General features: G+C 36.5%; 1 protein-coding gene across 1 annotated transcript; it reads left to right on the plus strand.

The window, feature by feature from the left end:
• Positions 1–926: 926 nt before the first annotated feature.
• Positions 927–21,830, plus strand: znf367 (zinc finger protein 367). Its single transcript, XM_051929682.1, has 5 exons — positions 927–1,550; positions 6,521–6,671; positions 10,677–10,796; positions 12,021–12,159; positions 18,888–21,830. The coding sequence occupies exons 1-5, from the start codon at positions 1,269–1,271 to the stop codon at positions 19,132–19,134; spliced, it is 939 nt and encodes a 312-aa protein (XP_051785642.1). The 5' UTR covers positions 927–1,268; the 3' UTR covers positions 19,135–21,830.
• Positions 21,831–24,612: the final 2,782 nt, after the last annotated feature.

Raw genomic sequence — 24,612 nt, forward strand, 5'->3', positions numbered from 1 at the left:
ATATCCTTTATAATTGCAATATTTTGCAACTGTTTCTAATGTATGTTGTTTAACTTATGTTATTTTATGTGATGTGGGGTTATGTTATGTTATAAGCAGCTCCAAAGCTACCAATGTATATTCTCATACATTAACTACGGGCGAATAAAAGTGATTTTGATGATTTAAAAAAAAAATCAATATTTTGTCTCAAAAATAACACCTTGCACTCAGATGAGTCAAAGCAATAAAAACGAGTTATTGTCATTTGTTGAAAGTAGCACGCCTTGTAATGTAAATAATAAGTATAGGTGAGAGACAAGCATTGTTAAGCCGCGCATATAAAAACAAAAAATGATATAGCTTTATCCAGTATGGATTGTCGGCAATAACGAATCAAAAACACAATGTGTTATATCTAACAAGCGGTTATTGGTAATTCCTAGTAGTACACTATTACTTCTCAGTGAAATACTGCAGCGCATTTCTTAATTATGCGCAAATAGAATTTAACTTCTAGCTTTTACGATGAACAAGTACTTCCACACTGACGAAAACCACGTCACCAAAAAATAAACGTCCTTCAGACAGAGACCCTTTAAATAAAATGCAATACAAGCGGACGTTACATTCCGCGCGATACGCATCTATGGTTAACGCAATGAATGAACGTTCTTGTGATTGGTTCCTTTCTCTCGGCTGTCACCACGGTTAGACGCTTTTGATTCGTCAGAAAATATGTAAAGCCGAGAGCGCGGACTCTGTCTTCAAATATTATTGGACCGAAGTAGAAAGACCCAACCCACATGAAGCGAACCGCCTATTCATGTAAACTGCTTCGCTATTGGGTAAGGGAAAGGATCATATTTACCCCCTTCAGGTGCAACGGCCCATTTGATTGGATGTTCGTGTCCTACCGTCGTCACGTGTAGTTAGGCGGCACTGCAAGTGAGTATCAATTTGGTAATGAAACGCCCAGGCGCGAATTGAAACGCGGGAAATGCTTTTAATGCATAGGTGCTTTGTATTTACAGTTGGTGTTCGCAGGGCTGGGAGACTTCTAGAAGGGGATTTTGTAACTGTCGCCGGCAGATCTCGGGCGCTGTTTTGGGAATGCAGTACTTTGTCCTCTGTTTTTTGACTTAAGAGGACAGCACCAGGGATAAATTTAATCGAAGTCGACTTGATATTTTAGCAACCTGGTAAAAAGCATCAGCGACACTTTGGGATATCGACATTCGTTTAACCTCTCTGCAGCTCAAAACCAAGCTATTTATTTATATTCTAAAATGGCAGAAAGCAAGCAGCCTCAAGTCATTTTTTGTGAAGACTCCCCGAAAAGAGTTTTGGTATCTGTTATTAGAACAACACCTATTAAACCGAAGAAAACAGAAACTCTGATGCCGACTAGTCCAGGATTCAGCGATTTTATGGTGTATCCTTGGAAATGGGGGGAAAACGCGCATAATGTAACGTTGAGCCCCGGATCTGTAAGTGGGGCAGCCTCTCCTACCGGCAGCAACACTGGAGGAGTCGAGGGAGATGCAGGACTGAGTCCTGATCATCTAAAGGTAAGTGTACAACAAAGCAAGCATAGGCCGTGTTAGATATTTGCATATTTTGTCGCAATTCAGATAGTGCTTGATCGTTTTAATAGTGTTGCATGTGACTGATGTACATTCGGAATATGGTGTTCATTTTCAGAACAAATAAAATGTCCAGGAGCTATCGTTCCTTCGTGGGTTATTTTGAATGCTAGTTTGTATTTCAGATACGTTCTATTTTTGTTCTTTATAGTTTGTTTTATTTGATTGATGAAAGGGGGCGTGGGGGATGGGTTTTAAAAATGATCCTTTGCTTGCCCGCGCACTGTAAATGCCGCGAGGAGTTTAAAACGCCTGTCCACTTCCGGTTTTGAAGTTTCGCGAAGGGGAGGGGCGCAGGGCTGACGTTATGGCGCGCGCCAAAAAAATGTCGGAAGGGCGTGTTCTTTGTGTGCATGGCACGTGTGGCTTGTGGGGTCAGGATGATGTGTGGTGTCTGTCAACTAACGCATCATTTATTTTTTGCTTGCCCTGTGCTCTATTGGGACCAGTAGGTTGAATTAAACATATTTCAAGTTGATGGCCTTTGTCGTGAGTGCTGTTCGATGGGTTTGCTTAAGTAGAACAACAAGCGAAACTCGCGCTTGGCTGAAGTGCCTAGGCATTTGGGGAGTTGTAGAAAATGGTTGTTGATCGGTGCCTCTATACCCTGAAATCCTTACAGTCTGTTATTTTAACAGTTAAGCACCTTTCAATTTTTGGACACATTCTGAAGTTACCGTATTGTAAATGTAAAGTTTCGACCCAGTTGTTTCAATGCTACCCCAAAAGATGCCACTTTCAGAAAAATAGATCATTAAATTAATTTGCTTCAGTTTTATGCCATGCATTTCTAATTAATCAAATAGTGTTGATTTAACGTATAGAGAAGGCTTTACGTTAATATAAAGTACAATTGTTGATAGAATTATATTCAAATAAACATATCCTCAGATAACTTGTCCTGTGTAATAATTATGACACTAATTTCCATTTAATGACATTAAATTGTTCTTATTTAAAACATGTATGTCTAGCATATAAACACTTCTTATTACACTCAATAATTGTTTTGTTTGTGATTTTTTTTTAGAAAATTAATCCACAGATATAATGTAGTGCTTAACTACATATAAATGTAACTTTATGAATTTAATTCACACACAGATGACTTTAGTAATTACAAAAAATAAAAAACCTCTCCAGTTCAACTCCTTAAGATTATTTTAAAGATATCCATGTATATTTGGTGTAATTATTATTCAAATAGCGATTGGTTCTATATTAACACACATAGTGAAGTATAGGAAAGATTCTTCTGTTAATTTAATGTGGTTGTGCTTTATGTGTATTAACAGTAATAATACGTTTGTATAGGAAACAAAGAACAAGACGCTTTTTTGATGTAGGGAGAGCATTGAATTTGCCTGTGTATATTAAAAAAGAAACAAAAAAGCTTTAATCTGCATCCACAACCTCTTAAAATGTAAGGCATTCAGAAAAAAACAATTTAGTTAAAAGTTATTCAACTTTCTTTCCAATTGTACAGAGGTGTGGGGACCATAACGCAACAAAAAGGACAGATCTTTATGCAATTATAGAATAGTCACGTACATAAAAACAAGTTTATAATTAAATCAAACTTGTTTCATCTGTGTATAGTGAAAATGGGCATACCATGTTATTGATTATTAGAAAAGTGTTAATTTTGAGTAAGATTCACTTTTAATAAGTTACTAAAGACAATAATCCCTGAGGCTTATTGCACTTATGTTAAAAGAGAATGATTCAATGGTTTTGTTTCAAGATAATTGTTTTAGTTTGAAATCAAAGAGAATTTTGTCAACTTAACTGGAATAATCTACGTAATATATCATCAACAAGTATGATTATTTTAAATTATATTAACTTAGATAAATAAAATGGTAAAAAAACTCAGTTGACATTTCTGAGTGTATGGGGCATGGAGTATCTAAAACCAGGTTAGAATTTCTTAATGTCATTAATTGTCTTGATTTTTATTTTTGCCTTCTACCAAACAGCCCACATTTTCTGTCACCCTGTTCAGATCACTGGCCTGCTTCATTGGCTTTTTTTTTTTTTTTTTTCTTTATCTGGGCATGTCTTTCCAAGAGGCACCATTAAAGCAGGTAATTTGCAAAAGGCTGTACAAGTGTAAATAAGAATATATACAACTATCACATATAGAGGTTTCCCCTCTTGCATTTTTCACACAAATAGCTGGTTGGAACTGCAGAGTAAAATACATTTTGGTGATCTCTAAAGTAATGCTGGTTTGTGATTATGTTTGTACATGTGCACACAATCATCCCTGCCAACTTATTTTAAAAGAATTAATAGGTTAAGAAAGGGTTGCAAAGAGCTTCCATTGCAGGTCTCAACAATCTTGACTTATGATAGCTTTGTAATATAATTTTTTAAAATAATATTTTTTTTTTTGTTAAGTTGGTTGTTGTTTGTCTATTGGTGAATATTGTTTGCTTCGAGTTGGCTTGTGTGTATTGATTTTTTTTTATTTGCATAAAATTCACCAAATTACATGCAAATGGAATTATTGGGGTGATAAAGTAAATGGTCATACTAGCTACAATAGAACCTTTGGTAAAATGTGGACGAGAGGAGATGGTGTGTCAACCCCTATCATAGACTAGTGGTAATCATATAATCCCAGGGTTCCCCTAGGAGTAATTGTGTTTTGTTCTTCTTTAAGTGCTTCTTACTGTCTTTTAAAGGTATACTCCACCCCAAAAAAATGCTATTTTTTATGTGTTACTTATTCAATGTAATTTGTGGTGCTGTCAGAAAAAAAAATTAATCTCGTTTTTATGTTGAGCAAGAGAAAACAGTTTATGATACAGTGTAATGAGAATGTAACACATCTCATAATTCACATATCCAATCATGTACTCAAAACATGTAAAATGTGTACATTTTTTTAATGAAATATTAATACTTCCTCAAAACACAGCATATAACATGAGCAGGAAAGATGCATTCCCATAATACTGTGCGTTTGAACTGAAAACAAGACTCTTGACCGATAAATGAGGTGGAGTGGTGGATCTTCAGTTTAACCACTACAAACTACATGAGGTTAATAACATAAAACATGATTATTTTGGGAGGAGTATTTCTTTAACACACCTTTTGGTTTTTAAAATGTCTCTGTTCTATGCGGTGATTCTGCATTAATATACTGTACTATGTGTCTCTGAGTTTCACAATTATGTAATGCATAATTTGCTTATACAGTATATATTACTTTGACTGGAATATTTTTCTAATAGTATGCAGGACTGACAAAAATAAATATAAAGAGCACTGAATTTAGACCCTTTTCCATCTACATAGTCTGTATCAATAGTTGTTTTAGCGGTAGAACTATTTACTTCATAAGCTTTCACTGTAAAAAGGAAGAGTGTCTCGTCCTGTGGTCCTCATTATCTGTTTATTATTAAACATGCTTCTTGATGAGCACACATGTATACAGGGAAGTGGTTTAGGATACCTTGTTATTTGAACCAGTGACTTGGTGTTATTTTTAATATAAAATATTTGGGTGAAGTCCCCATTTGTACAAATTACACACAATATAATACATTTTTGAGTAGGTGTTAATAGTCCTGTTGAGTTGAAAGTGGGTTTAGATCTGTAGCCATAGTCATGCACAGAGATGGGTCAGCTCATGACTGCTTATTAGAATTTCAAAATACATACATTTGTAACTTTAGAGTGCTACCTTATGTCCTCACTATAGAGTATTTTACTAGTCATGGTACTGATTTCCTTTTTCCACAGATTTTTTTGGCTACCGTTAATGTCCAAGATATTTCTACTCTCATTCTTTCCCAGTTTAGTGTCTGTAGTTAATCTAATATACACATTTGGGATGTGGTAGGGAAAACCCAAGCAGACACTGGCCAGGAATACAGACCTTGGACACTGGTTTTTTGAACTAGTTCCACTAGCTTCTCTGTTGTCCTTCTTTATATTGGATGGTTTTAATTTCTCTGTGACTTAATTAACAAGCTTGTTGAACTGGACAGTACTTTATGTGGTTATGCTATATCTGTTTTGTAGGAAGTAACTTCCAGAAGCAATTGACAAATGTAACTTTAGCACAAAACAAGACTAAGAAATATATGGAAAACAAGTACAGGTTCACAGTAGACATTCTTTTTATCTCTGCTTGTTTAACTTGAGTTCAAATACTACTGGGTATTGCAAACTTTCCAACACTTTCAGCCACCAGCTTTTTCTTTCATTCACAGCTTCTTTGATATGGTTCATTGTTTCTTTATAAAGCACAGACAAGGTACAATATGCTTGACTCCAATGTTGTCAACATGAATCAGAACATGAAACCTCTACTTGCTTGAAGAACCCAGAAAAAATCATAGATACACATGAAGTATTCTTAGCATGCTGCTAAAAATAACTATATTTTAGCTAAACTAAGTGCTGAGGCTATGTAGGTCTAGAACTGTTTTTTTATTTTTAAGCATTTTGTGCATATAAAAGCATGTACAGTAAGTTAATAACTTGTGTAAAATGACTAAACAGGACCAGTGTTATTTCTTAAAATAGCACATCCCCTTCATCCCCTGCATTGGCAAAGTTTTCAGACATTGTAATTTTTATTGGATGGATTTTTTGATTGATGGTGCAATTTACAAAAAAATATCCCATTCCTTTTTTTTTTTTTAACCTAGTGATTAGAATTATGGTAATTTAGGTCTTTAGTCAGTACATTGGACTATCTTTGCATTTGTAACAGCCAGTAATCCTTTTTTGAAGTATTTATGAACATAGATAGATTTTATTGTCTCAAATTAATTTAGTGGATCTCTAATAAACCTTAATTCTGTTGATAGTGATAGTGTAATAAGACAGAAAGATGTGATTTTTTTTTTTTACAGCTTATTTAAATGTTTCAGGATAGTATTCGACGAGGACGTCCACGTGCTGACACAGTCAGAGAACTGATAAATGAAGGGGAGAGTTCCTCCAGCCGCATCCGCTGTAACATTTGCAACCGGGTGTTTCCACGGGAGAAGTCCCTGCAGGCGCATAAGAGAACACACACAGGTATGTATAGGTTCATTCTTTAATTCAAGTTTATATTACCTAAATTTTAGGTGTGAACCTATTGTGACATATAATTTCCACAGTCCGCCCTCCCTTTTCTTTTCCTTGATAGAAAATCAACCATTCTGAATTAGTTTGCCATGTTGAAGATGGAACACTGGCAAGCAAGTATCACTTGAGTAATTCATATCACGATAGTAGTACTAAAATTATGCATTAAAATATTGAAACCATTTTAAATTGAATGTTTTCATCCACCTATTGTTATACCTGTTTAGTTCAGTTCATGATTGCAGTGCATTGAAAGCAATCAAGGTAGAATCAGGTGCAATACAAGGACCTTTATAAAACATCTACGTAAGATTTGTTGAGGATGCATTGTTCATTTCATTGAATTCCATACATATGGTAATTAATTTGTTGAAACCATTTTATCTAGTACAAGGCTAATGTGATGCCTTTTATGGATTCATGTCCAGCAATGAATAAAAGCTTTCTTTTTCTTCTTCGTATAGTAGAGTAAAAGAGCCACTGCAGAATGTATCCATTACCACTTCAGGAAGTATATTGCACAGATTAGTTCACTGTGTACTTAAACCAACATTATTTTTTGTTTTTGATTCTACAAAGATACATTACAAAGTAGACTTACTTTGGTCATTCATTAATTCTTGAAGAAACAAGAAAATGTAGCTCACCACACCTCCTCAAGCTTTGTGGTTATTACAGTCTGAAAATGCAGGATATATGAATGCTTTTGCTTATTTGCAAGGTGGTGGTGCATTGTGTTTAATCTACAATATCAAGAATATGTATTAATAATAATAATATTGCCATGAGTAGCTTGGTGGATAGGGATACTGCATGCAGTAAAGTGTAGCACACAAGCATTTACAGGACTCAAGCAAGCCTTCATGAAGGAAAGGAAGACCTGTTCTGCCAGGGAATTCTATCTGTATGTGTGCATGAAGCCCCAGAATGAACAAGGATGGGACAGCCAGGTGCTAGATGGTGAGAGGCTGTTTAGGCACCAGGACTCATTGTTTTCTGTATTCCACCTACTTCACTTAAACGTTTGTGGGGTCTTGGCAAGTTTTAAAGCAGACTGCCTGTCCAAGGGTATTCAAAAGTTAATAAACAACATTGTTCAAGTCAGCTCTGAACACAAAACTAAAACTTGAACCCTTCCCACAACAGTTTTACACTTTTAAAGGTACAGACTGTGAAATCCAAACAGTGGAGTATTTTGATTGTGTAAGAGGTGCTCATTAAAAATTAGTTTTCATTTTGGCCATTTAAGCTGACTACTAATTATTGTTGAAGGACGTAAAAACTGCCAAGGTTTATCTCTTACTTGGCCATTGGTTACGTCTCTACTATTAATATCTGGCGCTTAAGGGATTAACTCTTTCCTAGAAAGTGATCCTCCCGAAATGTATCACGAAAGCGTGTGTAATATTTTTATTTTGCCATCATCTTGCAGTTTGCCAAGAATAACGTTAAGATAGGTAGAGTAGCATTAAATATTAAGATATTTTAATTTCCTTCTTTTTCACAACAATAGTTATTTTGAATATAATGACTTTTTGTTTTAAAATGACATATCATCTCTCTGTTAGAGTAAATCTCTATAATGTACAGTTTCAGTTTGTTCTGCGTGCATAGCTTGTTTTTAAGCCACAGACTTGAAATTTGGAACTAAGTAGTGATGTTTTTTAATATCAGTTTTGGCCTTGCTGGAAAGATAATGGGAAGTAGGAGCTGCCCTCTTTAAATTTACATTGGAGTTGCAGATTTTGAAAATGGCAAGTGATCTATTGACAGAGGAACCACACCAAACAGTTTGTGATGGTGGTGGAATGGTTGGCAAAAAATTATATTTTGATATTTTCTGGGACTTTGACGATGATAATTAGACAATATTTTGCATTCTTTAAAAAATGTGTTTGTAAAAGTCTTAATTGATCTAGCTTGGTCTTGATAATAGGGTGTTAATTGTTGCATACTAATGAGATAAATGAAAACAACAGTTAAAGAAAACAGGTCTTATTTATTAATTTAAAACTGAACTAAAATAACACAAAAACATTAAAATCACCAGTCAAAGTATTACGGAGATCAAACAGTGCAAGTATGAAAAAACATTTCAAAGTGGCCCACAGGATTCACACAGAAAACAGCACTAAGACCAACAAAGCTATTATAATGAGAACATTTTAAACAGACACTTACACTTAATGTAAACAAGATATGAATCCAAAGGGAATAAAATATTAATCATAACTAAATTACAGGGCATAATCATTATAGTATCGATGAACATTAACTGCTCTGCTGCAAAGTGAATTGTGCAGCATACAAGCAGGAACAAACATCTAACATACTGTAGTATAGTGCAAAAATCTGAAGTTCTGTCAAATACCGCATAGGAAAAAACCTGCAACATTTGTAAACAAGTTCTGTCATATATTGCACAAAGAGACAAAAAAAAACTAAACCTATAACATTTTTAAGCACATTACAAACTTCAAGTTCTGTTCAATATTGCACAAAGATATAAGAAAAAATAAAACAACTGTAAAATTCTACTCTTGTGATAGAAACACCTGTCTGTCCACAGCATCTGCCTCCAGAGCAGCACAGTTGCATGTTACAGCATTTCCTAAGCTGATGAAAGCCCTCTCAGCAAATAATATATTCAACAGAGCACTTTGTCACCGCAGGTCTGTGCCAGCAGTTCTAAACAAGCAGTTATAGGATGGAAGTTGAGGTTAGGAGTTAGAATGGTTAGTATGTAGGATAAATGGTTAAAGTTAAGGGTTAGGTAATGTTAGTGGTTAGTTTTGTTAAGGTTAGAGATTGGTGTGGTTAGAGTGTCAATCAATTTAATTGATGATGATGTATAAACGTTACCAAACTGCTGGTCTAGACATGGGGTGATGTCACTTCTGCTCTGAAACTGCTGGCATACACCTATGGTGATGTATAGTGCTGTGGCTGTGCAGGTCAATACATCTCCTTGGAAGGACTGCTTGAGCCATGGATACACAGGTTCTTTTTTGCCAGTTTCCCCAATTTGCTGGATTCACATGACTGTCCGCCTTGGGTATCATTAAGTAGCTTTTGATCTCTTTTCCAGTGGCAGGAATCTGTATGAATGTTTTAAATAATGAAAAAAAAAAACCAACAAAATGGCTTGCTATGTAAAACGCACCCGATAGACATATGCTTCTTATGAAAATAAAAATAATCTGTTCAAACAATTTTTCCTTTTTTTTTTTTTTTTTTTTTTTTTTTTTTTTTTTCCCCCACTTTGCAGATGTAGAGTGTTGTACCGTGTTAGCCATAGATTGATACAGGAGAAAGTAGTGTGAAATGACACCTTTTATTGGCTAACTAAATAGATTACAAATGCAAGCTTTCGAGGCAGCTAAGGCCCCTCATCAGGCAAGGTGAAACTTTGCAGATGGTGAAACAAGTTAGGTGTTGAGCTGTCTTTAGCGGCAAACAATTTCTGGCATAATTTGAAGTTTTCCCCTTTTAATTAACATAAGTATTTTCAAAGCCAAACCACCTCCAGAAGAGTGAGATGCTCTGTGTCTTGCAATTAAATTTAATGACTTGGATTGTGAGGTTGTTTATCCCCTGGTTCTCTTTGCCCACTCAGTTTTAGGCAGCTACTGTAGGTTCACTTTTGGTGTGCTGACTGTGCATGTATGCAGAGTAGTCTATCCTGTTCGGTTACATGAGACAGAGAATGTGTGGACTCTCAGGGTGTGTGTTTGATTGGTTTTTAGCTAAATGAGTGGCATACCCTAATTTCAGCTTGCACATGGTTAAAACAACAGTTAAGGCATTATTGTAGATGATACACATCGCACACTCCTACTTTCAACCCAAAACCTGAGTTGTATTCCCTCCCACTACATTTTTTTTTTTTTACTGAAGTATTTACAAGGACCATATAATTTTATATTAAAAACAACTTTTTTTCCCTTCCTTTAGGTGAAAGGCCTTATGTGTGCGATTATCCAGACTGTGGAAAGGCTTTTGTCCAGAGTGGGCAATTAAAAACCCACCAGCGCCTTCACACTGGAGAAAAGCCATTTGTGTGTTCGGAAAATGGTAGGAACTCAACTTCTACACCTGCCAAGCAATTGCTATTAAATTTGATAATGCTTCATTTAAAGAGTGATATTTGTGCGTTTTTGTTTAATTTCACTTTGGGTGTTCTAACCTGTATGTCACATAGACTGCTAAAGCTTTTTTAGTGTGGGATTGAACTGATGTAATGTCAAAGCTGCTGTCAGTCAACACTTAACCACTTTAGAACTAGTAGTACCTATATATGAAATACCTGCCTATCAAAACTCACTTAATAGTATCATTGCTGATATTTGCAACACGATATTGTGCTTTGCCACATTGGAGTAAAAAACAAATTTGAAGAAAGAAATAAAAATAACAATGTTTTTCTGTGTTGTAATATATTTAGTATCCCATAAAATGAAAAAAAAACATTTGCACATTCATGTCTAATTCACTGATTTAGTTTTATGCATAAGGTATTGAAGACTTTTCCATCAGTATCCAAAGTAACCAAAAGAAAACATAGTTGTATTTTATTATGAGAAAAAAAACTATTTTTAAAAAAAATGGATTTAAAAAAAAAATCCTTTCTTAGTTGTCTGTAGTATTATTGGTGAGTGACTGTGTGGCTAAACATAATGTGAATACCTCATGTGAACAATTGCTAACTTTTTATCATTCATGACAAGAATTTTGATTTATTTGCATGCATTCTGGGTGTCCAGCACTGCAGCAAGTAACCTTTAAAAGATCTGTTTTCACTTTGACATTAATGATTATTTTTCTGTTGATTCGTGTAAAAAAGGCAAATTAAATCCATCGTGATCCAACGTTGTATAACAATAAAATGTGAAAACTTTTAAGAGGATGAATTTTTTTTATATGTACTTTGACTGATTTATAGATAGATAGATAGATAGATAGATAGATAGATAGATAGATAGATACTTTATTAATCCCGATGGGAAATTCACATATATAGACCTCTAGTTACTACTGCTTGGAGATATTGGTTAATGGAAAATACAGGTGAAAAATGTAAAACCTTATCCTCGCCCCTAGTGGGCAATTGTCACTGGTTTCTGCCTCTACTCTGCCTATCAATCATCTCTGCAATGCAATGTCTTGTTTTAAAGGAGTTCTAAAATATGCTATACTGTATTTGTTCTTTTGTCTTTATAATTGATGAATCATTAAATTTTATTGTTGATTGCATTTAGTATGTACCAGGTCTTTGACCATTATCACTTCTGTTTTCAGGTTGTGGAAGTAGATTTACACATGCGAACCGTCACTGCCCAAAACATCCCTATGCCAGGCTGAAGAGGGAGGAGCCATCTGCAGGGCAGGGAAGCTCTGAGGCTGCAGATGATAAGGCTGTTGCTGAGTGGCTGTCAAAGTAAGAATTATTAGGTTTCAAGTGTATGAGAGTGTGTGTCTTTGCACTCAAAGAATTCATATATTTCATTTAATTTTCTCTATTTTAGTTCATTCTTGGCAAGCAATCTGTGTGTGTGTGTGTGTGTGTGTGTGTGTGTGGCAGATGGCCAGCACCCTTACTGGGCAGGATGCCTTCATAATGAAAGAACTGGGAGACAATGCTTTTTGCACGCTCTATCTCCCCTGGATCGCTAGATGGCAGCCCCCAACCTGGGTTACTATACTACCACGGATTCCCACAGGGCACCACAGTACATGGAGTTCTGTGACTCAGCCCTGTTGGGTTCTGTGGGCGCCACCAAGGGGTGCTTCACGGATTGGCAAGCCCTACTTTGTTGGGTTTCCACCTCGTCTAGAAGTGCTTCAGAATCATGCATCTGGAACACCAGAAGTACTCCTGGGTGTTATATAAAAGGAGCCCGCTGCTGTGGCTCCAGGGACCAGAGTCTGGAGAGAGAAGACAAAGCTAGCCAGGAGTGGAGGCAGAGAGAGTTGCAGAAGAGACAGACAAGGAAGGAGCAAGAATTGTGTTGGTGCTTTATTTGTACTTGTGTCTGTGGTGGGAAACACTTAGGGAAGAGTTTCTCACAGTTAAAAAGCCTGTGTATTCTGGACTTGAGCCTATGTCTGTGTTGGGTTTGGGAAGCTGTAGAGCCCCCTGGTGGCCACAATATATCATTTACAATGCATCTGGAAAGTATTCACAGCGCATCACTTTTTCCACATTTTGTTATGTTACAGCCTTATTCCAAAATTGATTAAATTCATTTTTTTTCTTCAGAATTCTACACACAACACCCCATAATGACAACATGAAAAAAGTTTACTTGAGGTTTTTGCAAATTTATTAAAAATAAAAAAAATTGAGAAAGCACATGTACATAAGTATTCACAGCCTTTGCCATAAAGCTCGAAATTGAGCTCAGGTGCATCCTGTTTCCCCTGATCATCCTTGAGGTGTTTCTGCAGCTTAATTGGAGTCCACCTGTGGTAAATTCAGTTGACTGGACATGATTTGGAAAGGCACACACCTGTCTATATAAGGTCCCACAGTTGACAGTTCATGTCAGAGCACAAACCAAGCATGAAGTCAAAGAAATTGTCTGTAGACTTCCGAGACAGGATTGTCTCGAGGCACATATCTGGGGAAGGTTACAGAAAAATCTCTGCTGCTTTGAAGGTCCCAATGAGCACAGTGGCCTCCATCATCCGTAAGTGGAAGAAGTTCGAAACCACCAGGACTCTTCCTAGAGCTGGCCGGCCATCTAAACTGAGTGATCGGGGGATAAGGGCCTTAGTCAGGGAGGTGACCAAGAACCCGATGGTCACTCTGTCAGAGCTCCAGAGGTCCTCTGTGGAGAGAGGAGAACCTTCCAGAAGGACAACCATCTCTGCAGCAATCCACCAATCAGGCCTGTATGGTAGAGTGGCCAGAAGGAAGCCACTCCTTAGTAAAAGGCACATGGCAGCCCGCCTGGAGTTTGCCAAAAGGCACCTGAAGGACTCGGACCATGAGAAAGAAAACTCTCTGGTCTGATGAGACAAAGATTGAACTCTTTGGTGTGAATGCCAGGCGTCACGTTTGGAGGAAACCTGGCACCATCCCTACAGTGAAGCATGGTGGTGGCAGCATCATGCTGTGGGGATGTTTTTCAGCGCCAGGAACTGGGAGACTAGTCAGGATAAAGGGAAAGATGACTGCAGCAATGTACAGAGACATCCTGGATGAAAACCTGCTCCAGAGCGCTCTTGACCTCTGACTGGGGCGACGGTTCATCTTTCAGCAGGACAACGATCCTAAGCACACAGGCAAGATATCAAAGGAGTGGCTTCAGGACAACTCTGTGAATGTCCTTGAGTGGCCCAGCCAGAGCCCAGACTTGAATCCGATTGAACATCTCTCGAGAGATCTTAAAATGGCTTTGCACCGACGCTTCCCATCCAACCTGATGGAGCTTGAGAGGTGCTGCAAAGAGGAATGGGCGAAACTGGCCAAGGATTTGCTGCCAAAGGTGCATCGACAAAGTATTGAGCAAAGGCTGTGAATACTTATGTACATGTGATTTCTCAGTTTTTTTTTATTTTTAATAAATTTGCAAAAGCCTCAAGTAAACTTTTTTCATGTTGTCATTATGGGGAGTTGTGTGCAGAATTCTGAGGAAAAAAATTAATTTAATCCATTTTGGAATAAGGCTGTAACATAGCAAAAGATGGAAAAAGTGATGCGCTGTATATATACTGTGTGTGTGTATGTGTATATATATATATATATATATATATATATATATATATATATATATATATATATATATATATATATATATATATATATATATACAGTGACAGTAATACTGGCTTGTATGTGGCTGTAGTATGCGTCACTGTATTGTGTACCTTTTAATTTCCTCTCGCAGTAATACTGGTTTGTATTTCCGTAAAACGCCTGTAACTTTCTCTGACAGTAATATCGCGCATCGCACCGTGCCCTGCGCATGCACACTTCACCAGAAGACACACACACACGGACACCTGGACGCACACAGGGATTTTATTAAAGAGGATTCTGTAAGACACAGGGAGCCAGTGAATATCCTGTACAACTTTTACATACTTCTCTGCCACTCCCTTCCTCATACAATACCACAACTCCTCTCGAGGCACCCTGTCATATGCTTTCTCCATGTCCACAAAGATACAATGCAACTTCTTCTGGCCTTCTCTATACTTCTCCATCAACACCCTCAGAGCAAACATGGCATCTGTTGTGCTCTTTCTTGGCATGAAACCATACTCCTGCTCACTAATCATCACCTCCCTTCTTAACCTAGCTTCCACTATCTCTTTCCCATAACTTCATGCTGTGGATCATCAATTTTATCCTTCTGTACTTCATACAGCTCTGCACATCCCCCTTATTCTTAAAAATCGGTACCAGTACACTTCTCCACTCCTCAGGCATCCTCTCACTTTCCAAGATTCCATTAAACAATCTGGTTTAATACTCCACTGCCATCTCTCCTAAACACCTCCATGCTTCCACAGGTGTGTCGTCTGGACCAACAGCCTTTCTGTTCCTCATCCTCTTCATAGCTGTACTTACTTCCTCCTAACTAATCCATTGCACTTCCTGATTCACTATCTCCACATCATCCAACCTTCTCTTTCTCTTCATTCATCAGCCTCTTGAAGTACTCTTTCCTTCTTCTCAACACACCCTCCTTGCTTTTGAGTATGTTTCTACCTTTATCCTTTATGACCCTAACCTGCTGCACATCTTTCCCATCTCGGCCCCTCTGTCTAGCCAACCGGTACAAGTCCTTTTCTCCCTCCTTAGTGTCCATCCTCTCATACAACTCATCTTACTTGTGCTCTTTAGCCTTTACCTCCTCTCTCTTCACCTTGCGCCTTATCTCCTTGTACTCTTTTCTACTTTCTGCATTTCTCTGACTATCCAACTTCTTCTTTCCCATCCTCTTCCTCTATATACTCCCCTGTACTACCCCATTCTACCACCAAGTTTCCTTTTCCTCCTTCCTCTGTCCAGATGTCACTCCAAGCACCCCTCTTGCTGTCACCCTTACTACTCCTGCTGTATTTGCCCAGCTGTCTGGTAACTCTTCATTGCCACCCAGTGCCTGTCTTACCTCCTCCCTAAACTCAACCTTGTGGTCTTCCTTTTTCAACTTCAACATTTGATCCTTGGCTCTGCCCTCACTCTCCTCCTTTTCTTCATCTCCAACCTTATCGTACAGATCACCATCCTATGCTGTCTGTCTACACTTTCCCCTGCCACCACTTTGCTGTCTTTAATCTAATTCAGATTGACTCTTCTGCATAGGATATAATCCACCTGTGTGCATCTTGCTCCACTCTTGTACATCACCCTATGTTCCTCCCTCTTCTTAAAATACGTATTCACCCCAGCCGTGTCCATCCTTTTTGCAAAATCAATTATAATCTGACCTTCTTCATTCCTCACCTTGATACCATATCTACCACCCATCACCTCCTCATCTCTTCTGTTCCCTTCACCAACATGTCCATTGAAATCCACTCTAATCAACACTTTGTCCCTTGGGTACACTGTCCATCACTTCATCTAACTCACTTCAGAAATCTTCTTTCACATGATAGGACAATTTGAATCAACCTCCTATCCACCTGGCCTTACTCCCCTTCTATTCAGTCTCTTGCATGCACAATATACCAACCCTCCTTCTTTCCATCATATCGGCTAACTCTCTCCCCTTACCAGTCATACTGCAAATATTCAATGTTCCTACACTCTGTTCCACTCTCTTTACCTTCCTCCTCTCCTCTTTCCTCTGGACTCTTCTTCTGCCAACAGTAGCCCAGCACCCTGTTCGCTAACAGTACTGGTGGCTGTCGTTGTTAATCCAGGACTCGACCAATCCGGTGTGGCAATCTGTATTGTTGTCCGCATGTTAATCTGGCAAAATTTTACACCGGATGCCCTTCCTAAAGTAACCCTCCCCATTTATCCAGGCTTGGGACTGGCACAAAGAAACACACTGGTTTGTGGATCCCCTGTGGCTGGGTTACTGAGTATTCCCAGTGTAACGGTGGATTGATGGAAACCTTGAAATCCATTTCTGTAATATAGATTTAAGTTGTGTAAATTGAATCAAAACCCCTTTTTATTAGGTGAGCTACACTAACCGATTTTGGGCCATGGGGCTGCAATATCAATTTTTAAATGAAAAATGTAATTTATTGCACAATTAAATCACAATGTTTTATATTTTAAAAAGCAAAAATGCACCAATATTATCTCATGACATTAAAAGTACTGGGATAATACTGTGGGGTCCCGGAAATCTCCACTGCTGCTCAAGATTTAACTGATTTTTGTTTCCCCATTTGTATATAATTTGTATATAATGTAGTTCAGCAATGTTGCCTATACATTATCTCTCATACTGCATTGAACATTTTATTTTTTTATATTTATACAAGCTGCCTTTTGTCACAGTTTCAATTTAACATGCTGTCATCTAAGGAGAATGTTTTAAGATTACATGATATGCAACAGAATTGCATGGTGGTTGGCTGTTACTGAATACATTTTTTTTGTCCTGAGGAGGTGAACTTGAATATTTTACATCTGTCTCCTTAACTCTGAATATGAAAGACTCACTGCTTCATTCACATGAACCAAGCCATTAAATCGGTGTAGCTTCAGATTTAAACAAAAAAAAACTTTAATTGTGTTTTAAAGAAATTGGAAAAAAATGTAATATAATTTTCTGTATTCAGACAGAAGATGCCAAATTTGAGTCAGGTTATAGCAGTATTATGTATGGTTGCCAAGGTCTTGCATTAGCCTAATATGAATCTGGAAGCCTTTTCTAGATATCAACTATGATACTGAAACAACAAGTTCATTAACCCATTAATCAAATTGCTTATCTGAACACAAGATGGAAATCAATAAATTCAAATTGGAATGTATTGTCTCAAGAAGAAAATTACATTTATAACCTTTATAAGCAAAGTTTTTTTCCCAGAGAAAATATTACATTCCATTTAAAAGCACAGCAAAAACATATTGCAATGAGACACAATGTTTACAAATTTATTTGATATAATATCAAATCATACTTTGTCTGGGTTAATTCTTATATGCCCTAAGGTTTAACAAATATTTGTAAGAATCGTAAATAGTTGGGCCCACAAATAAATCCCTATAGATTGTTTCTAAAATGAACCTCATATAAATATAGCTGAGAGAGTTCTATCTGAGAGGACACACTCTGCTTTTCACAGTAATTGCTCAGTTCTTTCAGATTGTATTGAGACTTTATTCTGTTGCACCTGTTTACAATATTAATTATCCTGTTTTTGTTGCTAACAATAGGATTTCCAAACCAAGCTATGTGAAACTAAGTTGAAAGTTGTTAGCTTTTAAGACTGCGTGATTTTAAAAGTCAAGCTAGAAACACTTGGCTTGCTTAGTTTGTGTAGATGCGGTTTTCTCTTTTTGCAGACTACCTTTGTGTGTTGATTAACATTCAGTTTTGGGTCTGATTGTCCACAGATATTTATAACTTTCAATAGTCTTAATTGTGTGGCCTTTGATTATTTCTTGTTGGAGTGAATGATGTTTCTTGTTCTCCTCTGTTCCTCTGCAAGGCTGGTGAGCACATTGAAAATGAAATTTAATTTACCCTTCAATATAACACCAGTCTTATCATGGGGCACACTTCTGCACTCACTTATGCCAAGTATCAAACTAGCCTGATGTACATCTTTGCATTGTTGGAATATAAGTCAGAGTGTGTTTGTGTGTAGATGAGGAAGTGTCATACAGGGAAATGTATAATCTCAGCAAAGATAACATTCAAGGCATGAGGCAATGCATATCACAATTCATTTTGCTTGCTTTTTTTTTTTTTTTTTTTTTTTTTTATTGTTGATGCGTTTACTTACATGACTGCTAAATTTATTCTGCTCTCAAGTATTCCTCTCAGAAGTATGTTCAAGGATATATATATATATATGCATTTTTTTTATATACTTCCCATCAAAAATGGTCCTTTAAATTGTTTGTGTCTTTGGAAGATATATTTACAAAATATAGAACCTTCTGACTACGATGTAGCTAGAAGTTGCAACATATTGGCAGTCATGGTGAGACAAAGTCTAAGTGTTGTGTATTTTTGGCAGGTACTGGCAGACCCGGGAGCAGCGTATTCCTCACCCAAAAATAAAAGGCCTTCAGAAAACTGATCAAGAGCAACAGGATCCTCTAGAATACCTACAGTCGGATGAAGATGAAGAAGAGATGGAGTTGGCTGAAGAGAAGAGCAGTGTGGCTGCACGGAGACGCCTTCAAGAGCAGAGAGAGCGCCTCCATGGGGCATTGGCGCTTATAGAGCTTGCTAACCTGTCTTCGGCACAGCTGCGCCCCTAAGTATGAACCTGCACACAATTATGTCCTACTACAACCCCAAAAAATAGTATGTTGGGGGAAAGTGGACAAAAGCTGAAGCACCTTATTTTGCTTTACTTTTTAGGCTGCTATTATATAGATTATTATAATATGAAGAATGTTGCCCCTCCCCCAATTTTTGAAGCAAGTGGAGAAGGGGATGCAAGGTTGTGTGTGTGTGTGCGTGCGTGTGTGTGTGTGTGTGTGTGTTTTGTTTTTTTTTTTTGTTTGTTTTTTTTTTTTTTCCATTTTTTGCACTTTTGATGAAGACTGTAATAGAATTGTTGTAAATATTGGTTTTGAAAAGGCAAGATTTTGCTTAGGGCGCATGTAAACAATAAATCAGATTGCAACAAGAAGATATGATTTTTGCAAGCCTAACAACTATTATGAAGCACTTCTGTAATGTTGGATTTATAGTGCCAACCCACACAACATTTATATTCTTTGCTCAACAGATTTTACCCATTTGATATTATGTGATGTATGGTTTTAATTTTCATGTCAATATTGACATTCATCATTCCCAGTAGTGGATATTTCTGTTGACATGGAAATCCTGTCTTTGACTGAATTAAATGGCTTTTATTTTACTTATTTTTCTTAAAACACAACACTTCAGACTTTCACCATGTATCAGCACTGGTTTATATATAATTGTTTTATTTTAAAGAAAGTTTTAACCTTCTGGTAGGTTACAAGGGTAAATCCTCAGAAGCTGGTTTGTATTGGTTTGCATTTCTCTCTAGGATGTATGTTTGCTATTTAAAGCCAGATCTCTTAATATTTCCCCATATGAATCAATAATGATACTAAACATATTTTTCACTTTCTTTGTATTCTTCTAAAAGCAGCACTAAAATCAAGTATTTTATTATAACGAGATATTAAAACTCCCATCAATGGAGCATCTTAATGCTAACTATTCTAAGTGCTGCAAACTGTAAGCCATCTCCCAGTTAAGTTTAGCCCCCAAATTATTTGCACTTTGCATTAGATGTCTCGCACCTATGCTCGTTTAGATTATTAAGCTATCAAGGCTGTTAATAGTTTGGTGTTTATAGTAAATAAATAAAATATAGCTTTATTTTTTTTTTAAATGGGACACCTCTCAGGTGCAGCAAGTGTTGTATGAATATATTCTTTGACAGTAATTTGTTATTTATGTGTAACCAGGTGGCCTTTGAAATAAATGTAGTTAACAGTTTTAAGTATTTTGAAGAAATAAAAAGTTTTATTGTATTTTTTTTTGTTTTGTTTCAAAAGAGCACCTTATTCTTTAATTACAGCTCAGGTTTTTGAGCTCTTAGTGAGTCTATTTTGGTCCATCCATATTTTAATACATACTTCAAGTGGGCCTTCTAAATATTTATAGTTGAAAATATATGCAAAGATGTGTGTTCAGTAGTATAACTTTAATATAAATAAGTTATTACATATGTGAAATTCTTTTGACAAGAGCCTTTTTATTGGCAGGATGAGAAGCAAGCATACCTTCCAACATAACCCATCCTGGCACTTGCTTTCCCCAGGTTTTAGCATTGGTGAATTTTAAATATTTATTTCACTTGTTATGATATTGATGGGGAATACGTTAACATTTATACAGCAAAAGTGGTTAGGCTTGCAAAATCATTTAACTGATATGTTTATATGAGCCCTGTTATGAGAAATGGCACTTGTTTTGTGTGTTATTAATAAAGGATATTTGGTGAAGGTGTAAAAATGGGAGGCTAAGCTATTTTTGTGTGAAACACTAAATGTTGAATTTTTGCTTTTTTACAAGTTGGGAAGTTGGGGAGGGGGGTATTAAAGCTGTCCAGTTAAAGACTAGGCTCTTTGTTTGTATTACAAAGCTACTGCTTTGGAGTTTTGCATTACCTTTGTGACATAAAGCATTTTTTGTGTTAGTACTGGAGACCTGCAAAGTCATGTTTCTACAGATTTGTTTTTCTTTTTTTGGGTAAAAAAAACCTTCTACTCGTGAAAAGTAATTTTCAAAAATAAAATAAGAATCTTTATATTTCAGTGCAACACCCACAAAATTAATCAAATATTACAATGCAAAGAATGTTCAGTTCTATTTAGTATCATGTATGACTCCAACAGGCTTTAAAGTGTTAATTTCTTGGTCATTTGTATAGTTAGGTTCTGAATTTTTACTTCAGCGGAACTGTACTGTAATTTCATTTAATAGTGAAGAATTTGAAGTATAAAACCCCCAAAATAATGTGTACATTTTAAAAATTGTATTTACTTCAAATTTGTCTTAATTCAAACTTAATATTGAATTGTTTTTATAATTTTAAAACATCAACCTTGTGCACTGAGTATTGATTACATTTCGATTTGCATTTCCTGAAAATTTTTTTTTTTTTTTTTTAAATTTATACTGTAAATTTCAACAGTTCGGTTAATGTTTGAATTGTATACACATGCTTTTAATATACAGGCGCTTATGCACTTGTTAAACATTGCTTTATTTGTTTTGATATTGGTAGATATCTATATCTCGCCAATGGATTTAAGTCTCCAAACTGAATCTGCTTTAGTTTTTTAAATTAGCCTATAATTTATGTTTAGTGCTTTAATAAACTAAAAATGCAAGGATGTCTTAGAACTGCTTCTGTTTAATGGTACCATCCCTCATCTCTCTTCTTTAATAAAAAATTATCAAAATTTAACAAAGGTTGTGTTAATTCATATGTGAATGACTTAAGTTTGAGTGATATGTTTAATTTGAAAAAAATTAACACATAAGCATTTTTATATGATTAGATTTTGCATTCATAACTAATTAGCACAGGTGTAAGCCATACAGCTCTAGAAAACTGGTTTAGAATTTTAGCTCGACTACCGTGTGGAGGTTGCATGGTCTCTTTGTGCATGTTTTGTCCATATCAAATACATCAGCATTAAGTTCATTTCAGACTAAACTGGCCTTATATGAGTAAACAATGTGCACTGATGCCCTCTTCCAGGCTTTATTTCAGCACCCAGTGCAAGTGGATTAGACAATGGGCCTTCAGGACTGAGTTAAGGTTATTTGAAAGTGATAAGATGGATTTCATAACTGCAGTTGCATTGTACTCTAATACTATTAAAATATTACTTCAGAATTTAAGATCCATTTTACATTGCAGTCATTTACAGCTCCACCTTCTGTGTCTTTGGCTGACAAAGTTGTCATTTGTTTATATCTGTCTGAATCCTCTTTAATTAAACCTGTTTACAAGAATAGGACACATAACACTTGTTTACGTAATATGTTTATTGTCATTTGAACACAATTAAGTGACTTTGCTAGGGTTACACTAATAATTTGAAGGTTGGATAGAGCTAACACTCTTCAGCTGTGACGCCTAAAGTGCCCACCTAAATTAAGTTGAAGGTTAGCTAGTGCATTGTCTTATTTTAAGTTATTACCTACTTTTATTAGCTAGCGTAACGTCTTATTAAGCATTACCTCCAGTTCTCTGCCTTTTCACAATGAAGAGGTTGCATTTTCTTCCCAGTTCTGGATGACTTTTCCTGTGGGCACTGTAGCTTTCCTCCCACATCCCATGCATATGTTTCATCTATTGCAGACTGAAATGGCCTGGTGTGGATGTGTGCTTGAGAGTGCTCTGTGACAGTCTGACGTCTAGTCCTGTTGGGGCAGACGTTCGATCTTTACAATCTTGACGTAGATAACAACATTTTCAAATCCAGGGTTATGGAGTGCATGAGCATATTATTGGGTACAAGGAAGGCAATCCATCACCAGGCCCAAAAAGAGTTAACAAGTGTGTTACAGAGGCTGCACTCCAAGATTCTCACCGTGAGTATCTTCTGAAGAGAGTTTCATACTCTTATCCTTCGTTCTTTGTAGAGTTGCTTGGGCTGAATAGACGATTGCCACCAAATTGCAAACCCCTTCACATTCTCTATTATATTAAACTACAGAAATGATCTTTTAGTCATTAAACATCAAATGTTTCTTAGGCTGTTTGTTTTTATATGTTCCAGTTTCTTTTTAGGATTTGCACACGTTTAATGTTTCTTAAAATAAAAATATCAGAACTTCATTGATGCAAATATTTTCTCCCCATAAAATCTTTTCTGCAGACGATGCATTTCAGAAACCTTCTCACAAAAACATCTGTCCTGCACTGGGTAGTTGGACAAGTAATAATAAGCCAGACTGTGTGGCAATTTAATTTGGTGAAGAAATAAAGTGAAATACAATAGTTAATTGATTTATTTGCCCTATGTCACCAGGACATTAGAACTCTTCCTTGTGCTTGCCCTGAGCGAAATAAGCCATCATTAACAATACAAACTGCTACATGTAGTAATGATAACATGTCATTCAAGGTATACCTTAATATCTTGCGTCTGTGCAGACCTTCTAAACTGGCAGTCAGGATAAAAGCCAATGAACTTCTTGAACTGCAGAGAGGAGTGTTGTTATTGTGCTCTACCGTACAGCTCCACTAGATGTCACTGCTGCTATGAGTGACAGGCTAATGTTCAGAGTAATTGTATTGCCAGTTTGCACCACTAAGTGGCTCTCTGCACTTCCTAAATTTAAAAAAGTAAGAAAGTCTTGAGGGAATTTAACAACAGATGTTTCTTTAGGGCAGCAGTCATCAGTCTCGGATATGGTGGTCTGCAGTGGCTGCATGTTTTCATTCTGGCAAATTCTTACTTATTAGTCAATTACTACTGCTAATGCAGTATAGATTTTTGTGCTTACTTTTTGCACACTCATTCAAAATTGGGACCATTTATTGTTGCCTTTAGTCTTAAACCGCTGCATTCATATTTGTTGTGTTTTGTTTTTAATCAGCTTTTAATTAACACTGAGATGCAAATAAGAAAAGAACCAATGGCTGATCAGCTTTACAATTGATATCCGAGTGAGCTAATCATAGAAGTTTCAATTTAGATAAAATATTTTTAGTACTAGGGTGTTGTACCGTGTTAGCCATTATGAATGTAGAGAAAAGCCAAGCAAAATGACACCTTTTATTGGCTAACTAGAAAGATTACAATATGCAAGCTTTCGAGGCAACTCAGGCCCCTTCTTCAGGCAAGATGTAATCAATCGATAAAATATTTTGAAAGAAAAAAATGAAACATTGAGAATTTGTAACCTACTGCTGTCTATAAAAAAATTTGGATAATACTACTAAAAACCACAGAATTTGGTATTAGAAAATTGAATTTAATGACAAGCTTCACTATCAGCAAGGCCCAGAGTCCAATTAAGGAATTGGTTGGAATTAAAATATCGGACTACTTCAACCCTACAGGGAGTTCTGTGCGTTAGGGTTACATCATAGCATCTTTATAAATGCATCTTTGGACTGTATGTGGACAATGTGCATAGAAGAGAAAAGAGAAGGTCTGGGTGCCAGCATACAGTACAGGGTTAAAAAGAAAGTTCTTGGTGATGATACTTTTCAACAAAAGCAG

Source organism: Erpetoichthys calabaricus, chromosome 7 (genome assembly GCF_900747795.2).
Source record: "Erpetoichthys calabaricus chromosome 7, fErpCal1.3, whole genome shotgun sequence".
Classification (NCBI taxonomy): Eukaryota; Metazoa; Chordata; class Cladistia; order Polypteriformes; family Polypteridae; genus Erpetoichthys; species Erpetoichthys calabaricus.

What these genes read in the sequence shown, in the direction of transcription:
- znf367 (XM_051929682.1), top strand. Translation starts at nt 1,269, where the DNA reads ATGGCAGAAAGCAAGCAGCCTCAAGTCATTTTTTGTGAAGACTCCCCG. An exon ending in TGAGTCCTGATCATCTAAAG is followed by an intron (nt 1,551 to 6,520) that starts GTAAGTGTACAA and finishes TAAATGTTTCAG; the next exon opens with GATAGTATTCGACGAGGACG. An exon ending in ATTTGTGTGTTCGGAAAATG is followed by an intron (nt 10,797 to 12,020) that starts GTAGGAACTCAA and finishes TTCTGTTTTCAG; the next exon opens with GTTGTGGAAGTAGATTTACA.